Source organism: Anolis carolinensis, unplaced genomic scaffold, assembly GCF_035594765.1.
Source record: "Anolis carolinensis isolate JA03-04 unplaced genomic scaffold, rAnoCar3.1.pri scaffold_13, whole genome shotgun sequence".
NCBI lineage: Eukaryota > Metazoa > Chordata > Lepidosauria > Squamata > Dactyloidae > Anolis > Anolis carolinensis.
Window position 1 is genome coordinate 11,424,896 of NW_026943824.1, and position 17,541 is coordinate 11,442,436.

The 17,541-nt window shown below is 42.6% G+C and overlaps 1 protein-coding gene across 2 annotated transcripts in view; it reads right to left on the minus strand.

The window, feature by feature from the left end:
• Positions 1–4,702: 4,702 nt before the first annotated feature.
• The window catches only part of sec14l5 (SEC14 like lipid binding 5), a 62,109-nt gene continuing 49,270 nt past the window's right edge, over positions 4,703–17,541 (minus strand). For both annotated transcript variants that reach the window (XM_062964609.1, XM_062964610.1), the window contains 6 exons: positions 16,699–16,870; positions 16,445–16,579; positions 15,282–15,419; positions 13,750–13,995; positions 9,926–10,104; positions 4,703–7,270 (listed from right to left, as the gene is read on the minus strand). In XM_062964609.1, coding sequence (XP_062820679.1) covers positions 7,165–7,270; positions 9,926–10,104; positions 13,750–13,995; positions 15,282–15,419; positions 16,445–16,579; positions 16,699–16,870 — 976 coding nt within the window. In that variant the 3' untranslated portion in view covers positions 4,703–7,164. The remainder of the gene's footprint in view (positions 7,271–9,925; positions 10,105–13,749; positions 13,996–15,281; positions 15,420–16,444; positions 16,580–16,698; positions 16,871–17,541) is intronic.

Below are 17,541 nucleotides of genomic sequence, written 5' to 3' on the forward strand. Positions count from 1 at the left end.
GTCCCTAAGGGAGGCATTCACCACCACCTTCACCCACTCGGCCAATCCCCCTCTGGCTTCTCTCACCAGCCAGGATGGGCAGGGGTCTAGGATGCAGGTAGTGGCCCTCGCCTCTCCAAGCACCTTGTCCGCATCCTCGAGCTCAATTAATTGAAAAGAATCCATCAAAATAGGACAAGAAGGTGCTCGTGTTACATCCCCGGAGACTGCCGTTAATATGGCGTCGAAGCCAGAGCGGATCAGAGCGACTTTATCTGCGAAGAACCGAGCAAATGCTTCACAGCGAGCTGCCGAGCTGTCAGGGATCCCATCTTGAGTGGTGGGATTTAACAAACCTCTGACAACTCGAAACAGCTCCGCTGGACGGTTCTTCGCGGACGCAATATTAGTTGCAAAGAAGACGTTCTTTGCAGCATCTATTGCCGCGGCATACGCCTTCAGAAAGAGGCACAGTTCCACTTCGAACGCCACACGTGCTCTAGACCCCTCTTCTTTCGCTTCATCGCTGCCAACTCCTCAGTGAGCCAAGGAGATGGTTGAGCTCCGCTACTCGAGAGGGGGCGTTCTGGAGCGATCGTGTCAATTCCCCTGGTTAACTCCCTATTCCAGAGAGAAACCAGGGCATCGGCAGAATCGCCAGCCGAAGTGGCGGGAAACTCCCCAAGAGCCGTCAGGAATCCATCAGGATCCATAAGCCTCCTGGGGCGGACCATTTTAATAGGTCCTCCACCCCTGCAGAGGTTGGGGGGCGCAGCCAGTCTAAACCTGAGCAGGTAATGGTCGGTCCATGGCAAGGGAGCGATGGTCAGCTCCTCCAAACCTCCATCATCTTCCCATCCCTGACAGAAAAACAAGTCCAAGGTATGTCCCGCACTGTGTGTGGGGCCAGATACCACTTGGGATAGCCCCATGGCTGCCATGGTGGCCATGAAGTCCTGAGCCGCTCCTGAAAGGGTGGCCTCCGCATGGACATTGAAGTAACCCAGCACCAAAAGGCGCTGGGACTCCAACGCCAGGCCCGAGACCACCCCCGCTAGCTCAGGCAGGGAGACTGTAGTGCAGCGGGGTGGACGGTACACTAACAGAATCCCTAACCTGTCCCAGCCACCCACTCTCAGGTAGAGACATTCGAACGAGGTTGACTGTGGGATAGGGCACCTGGTCAGGGGGATGGACTCCTTATAGACCACTGCGACCCCGCCTCCCCGTCCTCCAGATCTTGGCTGGTGCTGCACGGAGTACCCGGGAGGACAGAGCTGGGTGAGATTAACCCCCCCTGCTTCGTCCAACCAGGTCTCCGTTATGCACGCCAGGTCTGCTTTTTCATCCAGGATCAAATCCTGGATAATAGCCGATTTTCCGTTGATAGACCTGGCGTTCAGCAGCACCACCCTTAATCCAGAGGATCCGCCGACTTGGGCATCCAACTTTATCATATCAGGAGACTGTTTTAATTCTACCAAAAATCTTGCTTTGGGCCGAATTAGTTCCCTAGTCCGAATTTGTTTTGGTCTCCCTTTCCCATATCTCCCCCGCCCCAGAATTACTTCAATGGGGGCTCCTTGGCTGGACAACTCCCCCCCATCAGTCTGAACACCTTCCCTTCTAACCGATATCCGACTTAGGCTGGCTTTCAGTAGCAAGGTAGTAGGGCTGGAGGTAGGGCAACAGGACTCCCTTCTTCTGTGCTGGCAAGCAGCAGGTGGTAGCAGAAAGAAGTGTCCAAAGGCAGGTGTTTTATAGGCCTTCCTCCACCTTCTTCTTTTCCTCCTTACCCCAGAGTAGGAAGGTAGCAGGGCTGGAGGTAAGGCAACAGGACTCCCTTCTTCTGTGCTGGCAAGCAGCAGGTGGTAGCAGAAAGAAGTGTCCAAAGGCAGGTGTTTTATAGGCCTTCCTCCACCTTCTTCTTTTCCTCCTTACCCCAGAGTAGGAAGGTAGCAGGGCTGGAGGTAAGGCAACAGGACTCCCTTCTTCTGTGCTGGCAAGCAGCAGGTGGTAGCAGAAAGAAGTGTCCAAAGGCAGGTGTTTTATAGGCCTTCCTCCACCTTCTTCTTTTCCTCCTTACCCCAGAGTAGGAAGGTAGCAGGGCTGGAGGCAATAGGCAACGATTGAGTAGCCATATCAAACCAGTATATCCAGAATGGACTGAGATGCTCTGAACTGGGTAACTCCATGCCTCCCACATCCAGAATTTTTAATTTGATGTGGAAATGAAATTAACAAGCACATCAGCACCTTCCTTTGCACCTCTCAGACATGTGCCCACCATACAATACAGCAGCACGGATTTATTCTCCGAAAAAAGACTGACGTTTCTCCATCTGTTGGGGTGATAAATAATAATAATAATAATAATAATAATAATAATAATAATAATACTTTACTTTTGTATCCCGCCACTATCTCCCCGAAGGGACTCGGGGTGGCTAACATGGGGCCAAGCCCGAAAAACAAGGTGTAAACAAGTTAAAATATATATAACAAACAATAAAATAACAATAACAGTATAACAATCAAATAAAACGAATTCATGCACCGTTTAACAGATAAAACAATGGAAGTAGGAATAAAAAATCATAAAAACAATTTCCCTGTTCCTTATCTTTCTGCCCTGGACCCAAAGGGGTAGGCTTAATTCAAACCCCTCAATTGTTTTAAGTTGGATCATGAATGATCTCTGTGCCAGGTTTGGTCCAGATGCATCAAGCCACGGAGGAACATTTGTGGGACAAACCAACCAATATAAAAACATTGCACAATGAAACATGGGAAAACAATTATGATTGAATAACATGACCGACATTGCAACAAATGGTGCATACATCATTAGGATTTCTGGGAGTTGAAGGCCAAACACATCTGGGGACCTCAGGTTGAGAACCACTGGTATAATTGGTGGTTTCGCCAAAAGCTTTGTTCCAAAATTAAATTTCAACTACCCTTGCATTCCTGCCTGGTAGAAGGGGGATGGACTAGATGTCATTTGGGGTACCTTTTGGGAGCCCTTTAGGCCACAGACAAAGCATGCACATACAGGAAGAGAAGCATATCTCTGTGCCAACGTTCTTTTTAAATAGCCAAAGTCAGAAACAGAGAAGCTAGCATTCAGTTTAGAACAAAAGACTATACAGAGGAAAATATATATTTTTAGGTAGGTAAAGGTTTCCCCTGACGTTAAGTCCAGTCGTGACCGACTCTGGGGGTTGGTGCTTATCTCCATTTCTAAGCCGAAGAGCCAGCGTTGTCCATAGACACCTCCAAGGTCATGTGGCTGGCATGACTACATGGAGCGCCAAATTTTTTTAGGTAAACATGTTCAAATTCCTTTCCTCAGACCAGTAAAAACTGACTTATTACAGAGATGCTGCCCAGAAGGTTGAAAAAAAAACCCAATATCTAGATGACAGGGCTTCATTTATAGACATATACCTCCTTTTTCAGAATTTTCAGATAGATGTGAGAAGTGTATAATTTTTGGTGATGCAATGGATATTTTACTTTAGAGCAATCACAAGGCTTTATGTAAATGGAGAAGAACCCAACTTTATAAATCCTTCGTTTAAGTTTGCATGCTTTAGATAAAGCTGCCGTGAGTCCTCTCCCAGATTTTCTCGCCTTTCGGCAAAAAGTATGAATAAAGGCTGTGTCTGGTCTTCTGTGTTTGGAGTTATTTCCTCTTGAAAATAGTGTCGACACTCGTCTTGACGGCCTTGTTATAAAGCGTGCCCTCGCCTTCCTCGGCAGGTGCTTCTCTTGGAGAGAAATTTGCTTTCCGGATTCCCAAACAGTCTGGGATATAACATCAAGGATGTACGGTGGGCCAAACAAGACTTACTAGGGAGAGTAAGTTGTGATGGAAAGATGGTTGTGCAGAGCAGGAGCAGTGCCTTTTCCTCGTCAATCGGTCATCTTTAGGATGGATTACTATCGTTCCAATGTTTTGCCGACAAGGCCAAGGACACAATGGCCCATCGGTACTGCTCATTTATCCTATGTGCGGATGACACGCAAAAGCATTAAGTCCATTTTGGATTTGTTTTCAAAATAATAAGGTCTCATTTTGTGGATACCTCTAGACATCATCATCATTCCTTATATCCCGTTTTTTTCTCTCTCCCAAAAGGAGTCTCGTAGTTAACCAAAATTCCAGCAAATACCTCCTTAACCCACAGCTCGTAAATTCAAACAACTCCTTTCCAGATTATTTATTTTTTAAATTACAATAAAACTTAGGAATCAGAAATACATTAGTAACATCCAGCCTCCGGCAGTGATGCCACCAACCATAGCTTTTGTGTCACATATGTTGACTTTACCAACATGCATACAAAAAGCAGTTTGAACACCCCTTTTATTTTTTGCTAATAGTAAAGAGTGTCTGTTAAAAGAGAAAAAAAATATTTCTAGTATATTGTTGTTGTTGCTTTCAAAATTCTTGTTGAACCTGCTCCGGCATTATACTGGCACCAGTTAAATGCCTGTGGATACAGACATATATTCTCTGGGATTATATTGAGAAACAAATGCACTACTTGTAAATTCTCCATAAAATTTCCTTCTTAAAATAGCCTTTACCATACTCAGTGCAACATGGTTAGCTACCTATACAGTATTTTCCCCATTTTTATTTTTTGCTTGTTAAAGGTCACAGTATAATGGTTCGGACAATTGTTCGCACAACAAAAGGGAAAGGAGAGGAGTCTAATAGGATCAGAGATGGTTTAATATATTTGGCACTTGATTTCAACATATTATCTGAACATATCAGTATCATATATCAGGACCCATAGCCTGAATCTACCTGCTCCCCAGGTTTACTCTGAGCTCATCCCAAAATATGAAACAGATCTCTAGGAGAACCTAGGCTGGGGAATCCAGTTTAGGAATGGCTGCTATACAGTACTCCCATTTTGCATCTCCATGGCTCACTAGTTAAAAAGTACTTGTTGATCAAAGCATTCGGGGAGGAGAAGATGGAATCATTGCACAATGTATTTGGACTGGTAGCAGTAGAAGCCCTTGCTCTGGGAGCACTTCCATGCATTCCCAAATCCACACTGCTAACTAGTCTAATGGAAGCCAAAGTAAAAGGCTGCATGGCCTCAAAGGTTCTTCCCAGAACAACCAAGCCCTCACCCCTTCCTTCAAAGTCTCCTGCCAACATCTTTGGACAGAGCATCCCAATAAATACCAATAAATACTTGGGTCTTTCCCAAACTTGCCACAAATCCATTTCACTGGACGATCCCAAACTCAAGTCCTGAAAGTGAGAAAGATAATCACCTTCTGCAATCTTTATCCCAACTGGCTTCACTTTCATCAAAACATGCACTATAAATCATTGCGGAACCTACAACTAGGAATAATATAATGGCTTCTCTGTGTATGTCACTGTGACATACATAAGAACACTGAAATGCTGGACAACTCTAACAACCACTACGACGGACTACACAGAGAAGCCACTGAAATCCCAGAAGCATGTGGACAATTTCAACATGAAAATGAACAAAATCTGGCGACCAGTATTAAAAAAAATCTAAAAACAGGACAGTGAATAAAGAGCAATGCTCAGAAAACAGGAATTCCAGACATGAAACAATCAGGGCCAGCCAACACCTCCCAACGAAGGATTCCCTCAGGCAGGAAGCAGCCAAGCTTTGAAGTTGCAAAGTTTTCAATGCTAATCAAGGTGATTAATTGCAACGTTCACACTTGCCTCCAATAGACAAGAGTTCTTTCTCCCACCCTGGACATTATTCCACAGGTATATAAACCCCACTTGCGTAATTTCCAACAGACCTCACAACCTCTGAGGATGCCTGCCATAGATGTGGGTGAAACATCAGGAGAGAATGCTTCTGGAACATGGCCATACAGCCCGGAAAACCCACAGCAACCCAGTGATTCCGGCCATGAAATCCTTCGACAGCACATCAATCATATAATGCCTGCTCAATACTGATATTAGCTTAGTCCTTAATGCTTTTTTCAGAACATCAATAACTTAGCAAAAAAATATTCTTGATAGTTCACAGCCTTCTTCAACAGAGCAGTTTCTCCCATTAAGACTTAAAACCATATTCTTAGATGCAAGCAGTTAAATGAAGGAGGCCCGTGCGGTTAATTCTGTGTAACGGAGCTCCAAAAATATCCAGTTATTAAACCACATTTCGGTAAAACGTTATAAAGCTGGAGGTGCTGCTCACACAAGCACAGAAAAGAGTGGGAATATTCCTTAAATTGTTGACTTATAAAACATTACAAATACGTTATTATACTAGAATAAATATGCCTTGAGAATATAAGTTATAAGACACTCGCACTTGGCCACAAACACACTTAAAGTGCCCACCCCCCTGGCTTGTGTTATAGCTCCTGCTCCCCAAAAATAAATAACAGCAGCTTCTCCGACATGGCAAAAGAGCTTTTGTGCCTGTAGAAATCAAATATTGCTTTGCGTAGCCCTTGGTCATGGCACCTGTTTCCTAGCCCTGAAACCAGGGACGGGGCCAAGATCGACTCATTTATTGCTCATAGACCTGAGGAAGGAAAGGGGGCAATCAGGACTGACTCCTTTACGAAAAGAAGCTATTTCAGTGCAGGAAAATGTGTTTCTAGCCCGTCCAAGGGGGCCAAAGGGTGTAAGCCAGCAATTAGCCAGCCCCATAACCGCTTCTTTACTAATAGAAGTCTGGTCTATCCCGCCCCTCGCCCCAAATCTATTATATACACACTAGCGTTGTGCATCTTAGCCCTGCTACCGAGGAATCTTCTGTGCTGATGTCCCAAGGTTAATTTTTTGCTACACGAGAAAAGACAGCTCCGCAGTCTCCTAGTAGGTAAGGCAATGCCACATAGCTCCACGTCTGTGTAGAGTTATAGAGCCCTTTGACCATAGGAATCATGTAAAAATCCATGCAAATAAACCCAGAAAATGATATGATGCATTCTAATGCACAGCTCTGTTCATACCCAATCCCCAGTCTTCAAGATTGGGAATTATTCCTGGAGGGGAAAAAATAAGGACTTCAAGCGACTCCCGTTGGGTCTGGATTTGTGGTTCTCCAAATGGCCCATCATTCACCGTTCTTTGGCTCCATCGAGGGTCAGGTCAGCCCCGAGAAAAGCATCTCTCCATCTTTCAGCTGCTCCTAAACGGTGCTATCTAGAAATCAGGGAGCTGCTCTGAGACTGGTTAGAAGATGTGGTAGCTCCACTCAGCTGTGAAAAGCCACTGTTGCATGATTCCAGGCTTGTCATGGACCCTCTGGAAAATTAAGTAAGAAAGAGTTTCTTACACATCCACATTTTCCAAGTGCATTAAAATATTGTTCAATTGTTTTTGGAGACTGTTTGGTTGGAGTTTTTGGAAGTGGACTTCGGCCCTTCCTCCAGGTGTTTTGGACTCCGGCTCCCGGCATTCCTACCAGCCAACCGTCTGTTGAGGATGGTGGGAGTTGTAGTCCGGGGTGCCTGGAGGGAGGGCCGAGGTTTGCCTATGCTTCCAAGTCTATAATGCAGTCTGAACCAAACTTTTTTTGTGTCAGGAGCGACTTGAGAAGCTGCAAGTTACTTCTGGTATGAGAGAATTAGCCATCTGCAAGGAGGTTGCCCCGGGAATGCCTGGATGTTTTGATGTTTTACTATCCTTGTGGGAGGCTTCTCTCATGTCCCCGCTGGAGCTGATAAAGGGAGCTCATCCGCGCTCTCCCCGGGTTGGATTCGAACCTGGCAGCCTTCAGGTCAACAACCCAACCTTCAAGTCACAAGGCTTTAATCCACTGAACCACCAGGGGCTCAAATAATAATAATAATAATAATAACAACTTTATTTTTATATCCCGCCTCCATCTCCTCAAAGGGACTCGGGGCGACTCACATGGGGACAAGCCCGATAAACATGGGTTAAAAACATAGTAATTTAAAACATTATATCACATAAAACCACATAAACAATATAAAAACACATCAGCAGCAGTTTAGGGCCTGAATAATAATAGTTACTGGGAATTCAGAGGGTCTGGATTTGTGCAAGCAACTCTGGGTATTGATGGTATCAAACAGTTATAAATGTGGTGAAAACCATGCCAGTAATAATACTAAAAACTATAGGAGAGGGATTGTGATAAAGTGCAGTAGCTGAGGTCTATGTAGATCCAGCCCAAGAGGGATTGTAAGGGTTCCTGCGAGTTTGCTTTGGCGTTTTTGGGGCCCTTAAAAAAGAACTTATGATGTGAATCCTGGGGAAAAGTTTTGGAGACTTTGACTTTTTGGAGTGACACCTTCCAAAGCCTAGAGACACATAGCCATCTAAGTTTTTGAGGACCTTAAAAAAGAACTTATGGTGTGAATCCTGGGGAAAGGTTTTGCAGACTTTGACTTTTTTGGAGTGACACCTTCCAAAGCCCAGATACACATAGCCATCTAAGTTTTTGAGGACCTTAAAAAAGAACTTATGATGTGAATCCTGGGGAAAAGTTTTGGAGACTTTGACTTTTTGGAGTGACACCTTCCAAAGCCTAGAGACACATAGCCATCTAAGTTTTTGGGGACCTTAAAAAAGAACTTATGGTGTGAATCCCGGGGAAAAGTTTTGGAGACTTTGCCTTTTTGGAGTGACACCTTCCAAAGCCTAGAGACACACAGCCATCTAAGTCTGAAGCGTATTACACTGTCAGTGTCACTCCAACATATGGGAACATAGATCCAGCCCAAGAGAAAAGACAGTATCATTCGGGTTCCTTCATATCTGATGAATTTTTGGGGGACTTTACAAGAAGATGAGAGTCTAACCTGTGCTTTGTGAAGTCTTGGAAAAGTTTGGCAAATGGGGAAAAATCAAGGAAACGTGTATCTAATGAATTGCAAAGAGTTCTTGATTTGTCTATTTCAATAAAAGTTGGTTTTGAGCATAAAAATATATATTGTTCTCCGCTGGAACACAACCTGTCCTGGCTCCCAAAGTGCCTGAAGAGAATTCAGCTGACATTCAGAAATCCTGCCACCTTCAGAAAGATGGCTTTCATCAATGAAAGCTATTCACAAGACAGAACTGGCTCCGGGCATTTCAGGTCACAACGGCACGATGAACAATCAACAATCCCTCCAACTCAATCATGTTTTGGCGGAGCTAAAGAAGACTGCGTTTCCATACACATTCTGCTTTGTTACAGTTGTAAAGCCACAGCATGAGGCCAGCACTGCATATTCAACTTTGCACATAGGATGTATGTTCTTGTTTGAATTTTCAGTATGCAAAGAGAAAAGACGTAGCAAACAGGAGACCGCTTTGCTCTTTATTTCCCTCACCCAGGGATTGTTTTTCCTCTACTTTTCTCTACTTAACATTAAGGTTCTGAAGCCACATTGGAAAAGTTTTCATTCACTGGACCAAATTTGGCACAAATACCCGATACACCCAAATTTAAATACTGATGGGGTTCACGAGGGGATTGATTTCGTCATTTGGGAGTTGTACTTGCTGGGATTTATAGTTCGCCTACAATCAAAGAGCATTCTGAACTCCACCAATGAAGGAACTGAACCAAACTTGGCACACAGAACTCCCATGACCAACAAAAAACACTGGAAGGATTTGGTGGCCATTGACCTTGAGTTTGGGAGTTGTAGTACACCAACATCCAGAGAGAACTGTGGACTCAAACAATTATGGATCTGGACCAAACTTGGCACAAATACTCAATATGCTCAAATTTAAATACTGGTGGAGTTTGGGGAAAATAGACCTTGGCATTTGGGAGTTGTAGTTCCTGGGATTTATAGTTCACCTACAATCAAAAAGCCCTTGAACCTCACCAGTGATAGAATTGGGACAAACTTCCCACACAGAACCCTAATGACCAACAGAAAATACTGGTCTTTGGCGACTCCTCTGATCCCAACCCCCCAAAAGCCCTCTTACCTGAACTCCTTGGAAGCCAACACTTCATAGTAATACATGATCTTGCACTTGTGGTTGGAAACCTGGAGCGTGGCCAGGACATCGTCCACCCGAGAGAGGCTGCTCCCGGCGCAAGGGCTCGGACTGTGCATTTTCCACTGGAGGATATAAAAGCCCGGCCAGCGAGTCACGTGGGAACCCTGGAAAGTGACAGAGGATGAGAAATGCAGGGAAGAGGCATAGACAAGCCCCCCTTTTGCTAATCAGTTTTGGTTCCAAAGCTATCTTCATTTTTGGCATATTGAAACGACAACAGAATGTAAAAAGGCGTCAACTGAAGTTGGGCACTTATTATAGGAATCCTGCAAGACATCTACAGATATCACCTGGCTGTGTGTCACTGATATATTCCGGTTAACAGAGCTGAACTCTCCAGCACAGAAAGCAGCCTGTTTTTTCCCTATCTTCCAAAACTTTTCAAACTGTAATCTCGGGAATTATTTTGCAGATTATCAGGAACTCCTCAACAACATTCTTAATAATGACAGACAAGCTTTCCTGGCAGGCAGTTTTCCAGGCTGATATTTAATCTCGCCTGCAGCTTGCTGCCTAAGAAAGATATTGGGTGCATTCCAAATAGCGGTTTTGGTTCACATGGGGTTATAGTGCAGCTTGGCCAAGCGTTCCAAACATGTCCCATGATAGATATGCAAGGGTTCCTCGGCAGATATTTCGAGGCCAAAAAGGTCCCCTAAAAGAACACATACAGAGGCCTCAATAGGAGTCTAGTGTCTAGATCCAGGGAAGTCATGCTACCCTTCTATTCTGCCTTGGCCAGACCACACCTGGAATCACACTGTGTCCAATTCTGGGCACTGCAATTGAAGGGAGATGTTGAGAAGCTGGAATGTGTCCAGGGGGCGACTAAAATGATCAAGGGTCTGGAGAACAAGCCCTATGAGGAGTGGCTTAAAGAGCTGGGCATGTTTTGCCTGCAGAAGAGAAGGCTGAGAGGAGATATGATGAGGGCCATGTATCACAATGTGAGGGGAACTTATAGGAGGAGGGAGCAAGCTTGTTTTCCAAATTGCTTTTAGATACCAATAACAGGCCCAGTGCAAGCAAACACGCTTGTATTTTAGATGTAACTCTGATGTAAGTTAATAATTTTTAACTGTTTTATAGTGTACTAGCTGTGCCCAGCCACGCGTTGCTGTGGCAAAGTGGTGGTGGTATTGGTTAAAAATTGTTGTGGAATTTTTATTTGATGTTATTTGTATTTTTTAAATTAATTTTATTGTAACTTATCTTTTTATTTATTATATTTTATTATTTTCTTGTATTATTTTTAGTTATTTTCTGTTATTATAGTATTTTATTGTATTAATTTTTTAGTGTTTTTAATTATTTTTAGTGTTTTTTATTATTTTTATTGTATTATTTGTATGTATTTTATTTTTATTCTTTCATTATTATTTGTGTTTTTATTATTTTATTTTATTATTTATATGTATTATATTTTATTATTTTAGTATTTTTGTTTCTCTTTGTATTGGGTTGCTCTGAGTTCTGTGGTCTGCCTGGTCATGTTCCAAATGTATTGTCTCCTGATGTTTTGCCTGCATGTATGGCAGGCATCCTCAGAGGTTGTGAAATGTGTTGTAACAAAAGGAAGTGGGGCTGATATATCTGTGGAATGACTAGGGTGGAAGAAAGAACTGTTGTCTGCTTTAGGCAAGTGTGAATGTTGGAATTGGCACTGAATAGCCTTGTAGCTTCAAAACCTGGATGGTTCCTGCCTGCCTGGAATGAACAAAATATGGTTCCCAGTATTTCAAAAATCTGTGAAATCAGGACAGTTAACTAAAGAACAGCACTGAGCAATCAGGGAATTCCACACATGATGTACTGAGGGCCAGCTAACATCTCCCAACAAAGGATTCCTCTCTGAAGCAGGAAGTAGGCAGGCCTTGAAGGTGCAAGGGCATTCAGTGGTCATCAAGGTGGGCAAGTGGAACATTCACAGTTGCCTCAGACAGATAAGAGTTGTCTCATCCTGGATATCATTGGTGAGATAAAAATAAACATCCCACTTGTCTGTTTTCAAACAGATCTCCTAATCTCTGAGGATGCCTGGCATAGACATGGATGGCAGTTTGGCAGCAGATAGGGTCGTGAGGGAATGGGATGTTTAATCGGCTTTTCCTGAATCCCTTCTTATTATCCAACATATTCAGTTATCCAATGTTCTGCCAGGGTGTTTATGTTGGATAAGTGAGACTCTACTGTATATCTTATATTATCTGCTTAGAACTGGATTATATGAGGCTCCTTCTACACAGCTGAATAAAATGCACACTGAAGTGGATTATATGGCAGTGTGGACTCAAGATAATCCAGTTCAAAGCAGATAATATAAGATTATAAATGGGTTATATAGCTGTGTGGAAGGGCCTTGAGTCTACAATGCCATATAATCTAGTGCAAATTATATAATCTGTATTTTATAGGCAGCGTGGAAGAGAGAGTGAGGCCTGAGTAGGTTGCTAGGAGACCAAGTGGGCGGAGCTTAGTCTTCTAACTGGCAGCAATTGGCTAAAGACAATTATTCCTCTCCCTCTAATTAGGACTTTATTTTTCTTTTATTTTTGTTGTCGGAACGTAGGGGCAAGGATGGTGGATTGTGCTGCCAAATTTCTAGGTTCTGGGGCTTGTACTTTTGTTGTTTAGTGGCAGGGGAGGACACCATTTGTCATATATATATATATATATATATATATATATATATATATATATATATATAAAATTTATGATTTTAAATGTACATTAAAAAGAAAAAGAAACACATTAGATAGATATAGAGAATGTATGTGTATATATATCTTTCTTGTATATAAGAGTATTTTATAAGAAAAGGAACACACATATGCACACATTCCTTCCAGATCTTCTGCATGGCAAGGTATGTTTCCTTTCTAATCTGGGCATTTTCCCAATAAATGCCCCTTTACACCTTTGAGCCTAATATTGTTTCTAAAGTACATTTCACAAGAGTTCAATGTTTTCTTTTGTTAAATATACCCTTAAAATTCCCCAGTCAGTCTTTTGCCTTGTCAACCTGTTCTGTGTTATTACATATGTTAATAGGTCCATATTTCTGATATCCAATAGTCTCAATATCCAGTTCTCTAGAGAAGGGATTTCTTGAGTCTTCTACAGTTTCACTAGACATATCCTGGCTGCCGTTACCATGTACATAAAAAGCTTATCAGTATTAGAGTCCATCTGAAAATCAGTAGTTCCCAATAAAAAATACTCTGGTTTTATTCCAAACTTTTTTCTGAGTATTTTCACCATTTCTTTGTGGACCTTGGAAAAGTGGTTTTAAGTAACTGTATGTTTTAGCTGACTAATGTATTTTATGTATTTTATGTGTTGTATCTTATGAATAGTTGTTAATGGTTTTAAATGTGTTGCTGTTTTATTGATCTGTTTGGCATTGAATTTTGCCGGTTGTTGTAAGCCGCCCTGAGTCCCCTTGGGTGAGAAGGGTGGGGTAGAAATGTTATAAATGAATAAATAAATAAATAAATAAATGTCCTGCCAATATTTTTTAACTTTCTTACATCCCTACCACATATGCATGAAGTCTCCCTTATGCTTCCCACACTTCCAGCATTTTCCATCACCTTTCCCCTTGGTAAATTTTGCTAATCTAATTAGCAAAAATGTACAATTTTTATATATGTGTTTTATTGTAAGCCACCCTGAGTCCCCTGTGGGGTGAGAAGGGTGGGATATAAATGTTGTAATAAATAAATAAATAAGGAGAGAGACCCACTGACCTGTATGCTTTCACCTTCCCGGCAGGTGAGGGGAGACTCAACGCGGCTATAGTCCACCCCTAGGATCCAGCTCTTTCCGATGAGCTGGACATTATCCCCAGCAGACAACGCATTGGGCATAGCAGGCTCCTTCCGGCTGGCCTCAGGCGACCGCTTGGAGTGGAAGAGGCTGAAGACTACATCTCCCTTCAGGATATCGAAGTCCCAGGTGATCACGGACTCCCCTTCCACGATCTCCACCACTATCTGGATTGCAGAGAGAGAACAGGCAGTGCTCGGGCACCTGGGTGTTCTATAAAATGCTCACATTTCAAAACCAATCCGGTAACATAATGCATGCTCAATGCTTAGAGACATAGTCAGGGTTTCAAAGGAGGAGAAACGTCTTTAGAAAGGTTCCTTGACTAAAAGAAATTGGGCATTTTCTGTGGTTTGGCTGCTATGCCTTCTGTAGTGAACCTTACCTATTAGGCCGGGAATGAAGCCTGGGTAACAGTGAGTGAGGCAGGCCTCCATTTTGTAGAGGAATGCCAGGCAGCCATCTTGAGTGTGGTTGGAAAGGGGGAGGAGCTTAGAGAGAGACTCCTAGGATTGGCCAGCCAGAGCAGATGGGAGGAGCCAAGTCTTAGAGTGCAGAGGAAAAAAAGAGCTCCAGGCAGTTCGGTTTTGGGGTTTGGAGAGGAAAGTTCGGTTTTGGAGTTTGGAGGGTGTGTGTGAGAGAGAACTGAAAGCTGTGAAACTGACAGGCTAGGTCAGGCAGTTTGGATCTCTTGGGGGAAAACAACTCAAGGGATTGACTGTCACTACTGGGCTGGTTAATAGAAGGACTCTAGGTTAGAGTTAGTTAACAACCCAGGGGAACTTGTGTCTATTCTTAGCAAATAGAGCGAGGGTTTTTGTGACCAATAGATAGATTGGTTGGTTGGAACTGTTTGAAACTAAGTGAAGTAATCAAACATACAACTAAGTTAAGCTGAAGAACTTCTGTAACCGTATGCGCTTATGTAACTCTCTGAAGTAATCATTTGCCTGTTTTAAGAAAATAAATTTTTATTCTCTTTTCAACTTTCAAAAGCCTCCACAGTGTATCTTTCCATCAAGAAGCCTTTATAAAAGTTCCAGCAATACAATAAAATACCACAGAAAAGCCTCGTAGTGAACATCAGTTTGGGAGCCAGGGGTAGAAGCAGTGTGGGCAGGGAATGGGAGAAGCTTGCCTCAGACACATTTAACAACAAAAATCCTAAAGACATTTTAGGTTGGTGGCAGCTATCATTTTAAAAGAAAAATCTAAAATCAAATGGTATACCCTCGCCTCTCACATACGTGTGCTTGCGTGTGCGTTTGTAGAGTGGGGTTGTAATACGTTATAATCGGTAGCAGCACCGTGATATATTTGGTGCCTTCCGCTCTAATTTGTTATAATTGGTGGCAGCAGTGGGATAAAAAGATTCCCCCTGCCTGAAGGAGCCTCTCCGCTCTCCGTTATATCTTCCAATGTTTTTACTAACCAGAATTTCCTCCCATCCTACCTCATGGGGAGCCCCTTTGAAAACATTTGCAGAGTGGTAGATGGTTTCCGTCCAGAGACGTATATGATCAGAAATCTCCGGCTCTTCATCTGTCTGATACAGCGATTTGGGGACAAGACCACCCTCAGGCACATTACACTGAAGAAAGAATGAAAGCAAGAAAAAAGCAAAACGTAGATTAATATGTGCATCATCCACTGGACTTTCCACATAGCATGGTATCAATGTTAAGGAAATCAAACCTTAACTATATATGAAAGCACTGTCAAGAAGCTTGATGTTTCCAAATAAGCCATGGTTTGTAAACAAAGGGGTTGCAATGTTGATTAAGAAAATACTACAAAATTGGATGAAAATGTTTCATCGATGGTATATAACTCCGAAAAAAAATTGGAATAATGTACAAAAATGGCCAGAATCTCTGTTGGAAATGCAAAAAGCAAGTAGGAACATTTTATCACGCCTGGTGGACCTGCCCTGAATCATTCAAATTTTGGAGACAAATACATGATGAAACACAAAAAAATTTAGGAAAGACCTTCCCGATGAAACCTAAATACTACCTTTTAGGTTTAACGTAAAGTATAACGGACTTAAAAAGAAATGATGATATCTTATTAACTTTTATAATGACGGCGGCAAGAATGACTTTTGCAAGATTTTGGAAACTACAAGAAATACCTACAAAAGAGCTTTGGATTCAAAAATTAGATAAAAATTCATGACATGGACAAGTTAACCTTCCTCTTAAAAGAAAATAGTGGAAGAATTTTAAGAACAACAGATTGGAAAGGATACGAGGAATATAGGAAGAAAATAAAGATTGAATCAATAAATAAGAGTCATGTCACGGGGACAATGAAGAGTCTAAAAAGTGTAAACAAATAAACTTACTAGATGGTTGACGATGAGAAGAACAAAGAACGGAAGTTTAAATTACCCCTAAATCTCCATTAGATTTCTTTCTTTTCTTTCTTTTTTTTTCTTTTGCTCTCCCTTGCCCTCTGTCCCATTTTCAGTTATTTTTTCTTTCCTATCTTACAATATTGTTACCCTACTTTTTACGTAGCAAAATCTTTTTTATTTAAATAAAAATTATTATTGAAAAAAAAGAAAAAGAAAGAAAATACTTCTAAGGATGTTACAATTTTCTCCAAACTTACCACACACTCTCCTCCCAGGAAATCCGGAATTACGTCTTTGTCAAGGTAGTCTACAAGCCCTCCAGGACCCTGGTAGTTGTTGCCACTGTAAATGAGGAACTTCTGCCTGGTGTTCTCATTGATAAAAGGACTGACCTGAAAAAAAGAGGATTCATCTTCTCCTTATTCCAAAACTACTTCCATTAACTCAAAGCCCAGACTCACAATAATATATATGGCCATAGCAAGGAATATTCTCTGCTCATCTGACTCACCAGCGTCCACAGGACAGGGAACACCCTGGGTGCGCGCACAATCAGAAGCCTTCCGAGGGTCTCTGGGTAGTTGTCTTCGACAACCTCAATGATCCGGAGCAGGGCTTTCACTCCGGGGCGCCAGAGGTGACGCATGTTCAGCCCTTCGAGGTCGACGAGGCAGGTCCAGGATCTGGAAATAACACACATAGTTTAGCTGTTTCCTAAACTAACCATGGGAGCTCTACAACTTGCTCTCCTTCCCTGAATAAGGAGGAGAAAAATGACTCTCAAGATGTTTAAATATTTGAAAGAATGTCCTAAGAGGGAGCAGGCTTGGAAACTAGGACTCAGTAGAGCCATGGGCATAAATGACAGGAAAAGAACGTTAGGGAGAACTTCCTAACCATAAGTGCTCTTCAACGGTGGAACTCTCTGCCTGGTGGAAGCTCCTTCTTTGGAGGTTTTTAAACAAAGGCTGGATGGCCATCTGTCAGGGGTACTTAGATTGTGCTTTTCCTGAATAGCAGGAGGTTGGACTGGATGGCCCTTGGGGTTCTCATCTACCTCTAGGATTCAATGATTTGACTATCTACCCATCCATCCATCCATCCTTCCACGCATCCATCTATCTATCTATGGGAGTTGGACTGGATGGCTCATGGGGTTTCTTCCAACTCTAGGATTCCATTATTTGACAATCCATCCATCTATCTATCTATGGGAGTTGGACTGGATGGCCCTTGTCTCTTCCAACTCTAGGATTCCATGATTTGACTATCCGTCTGTCTCTCTATCTATCTATCTATCTATCTATCTATCTATCTATCTATGGGAATTGGACTGGATGGCCCCTGAGGTTCT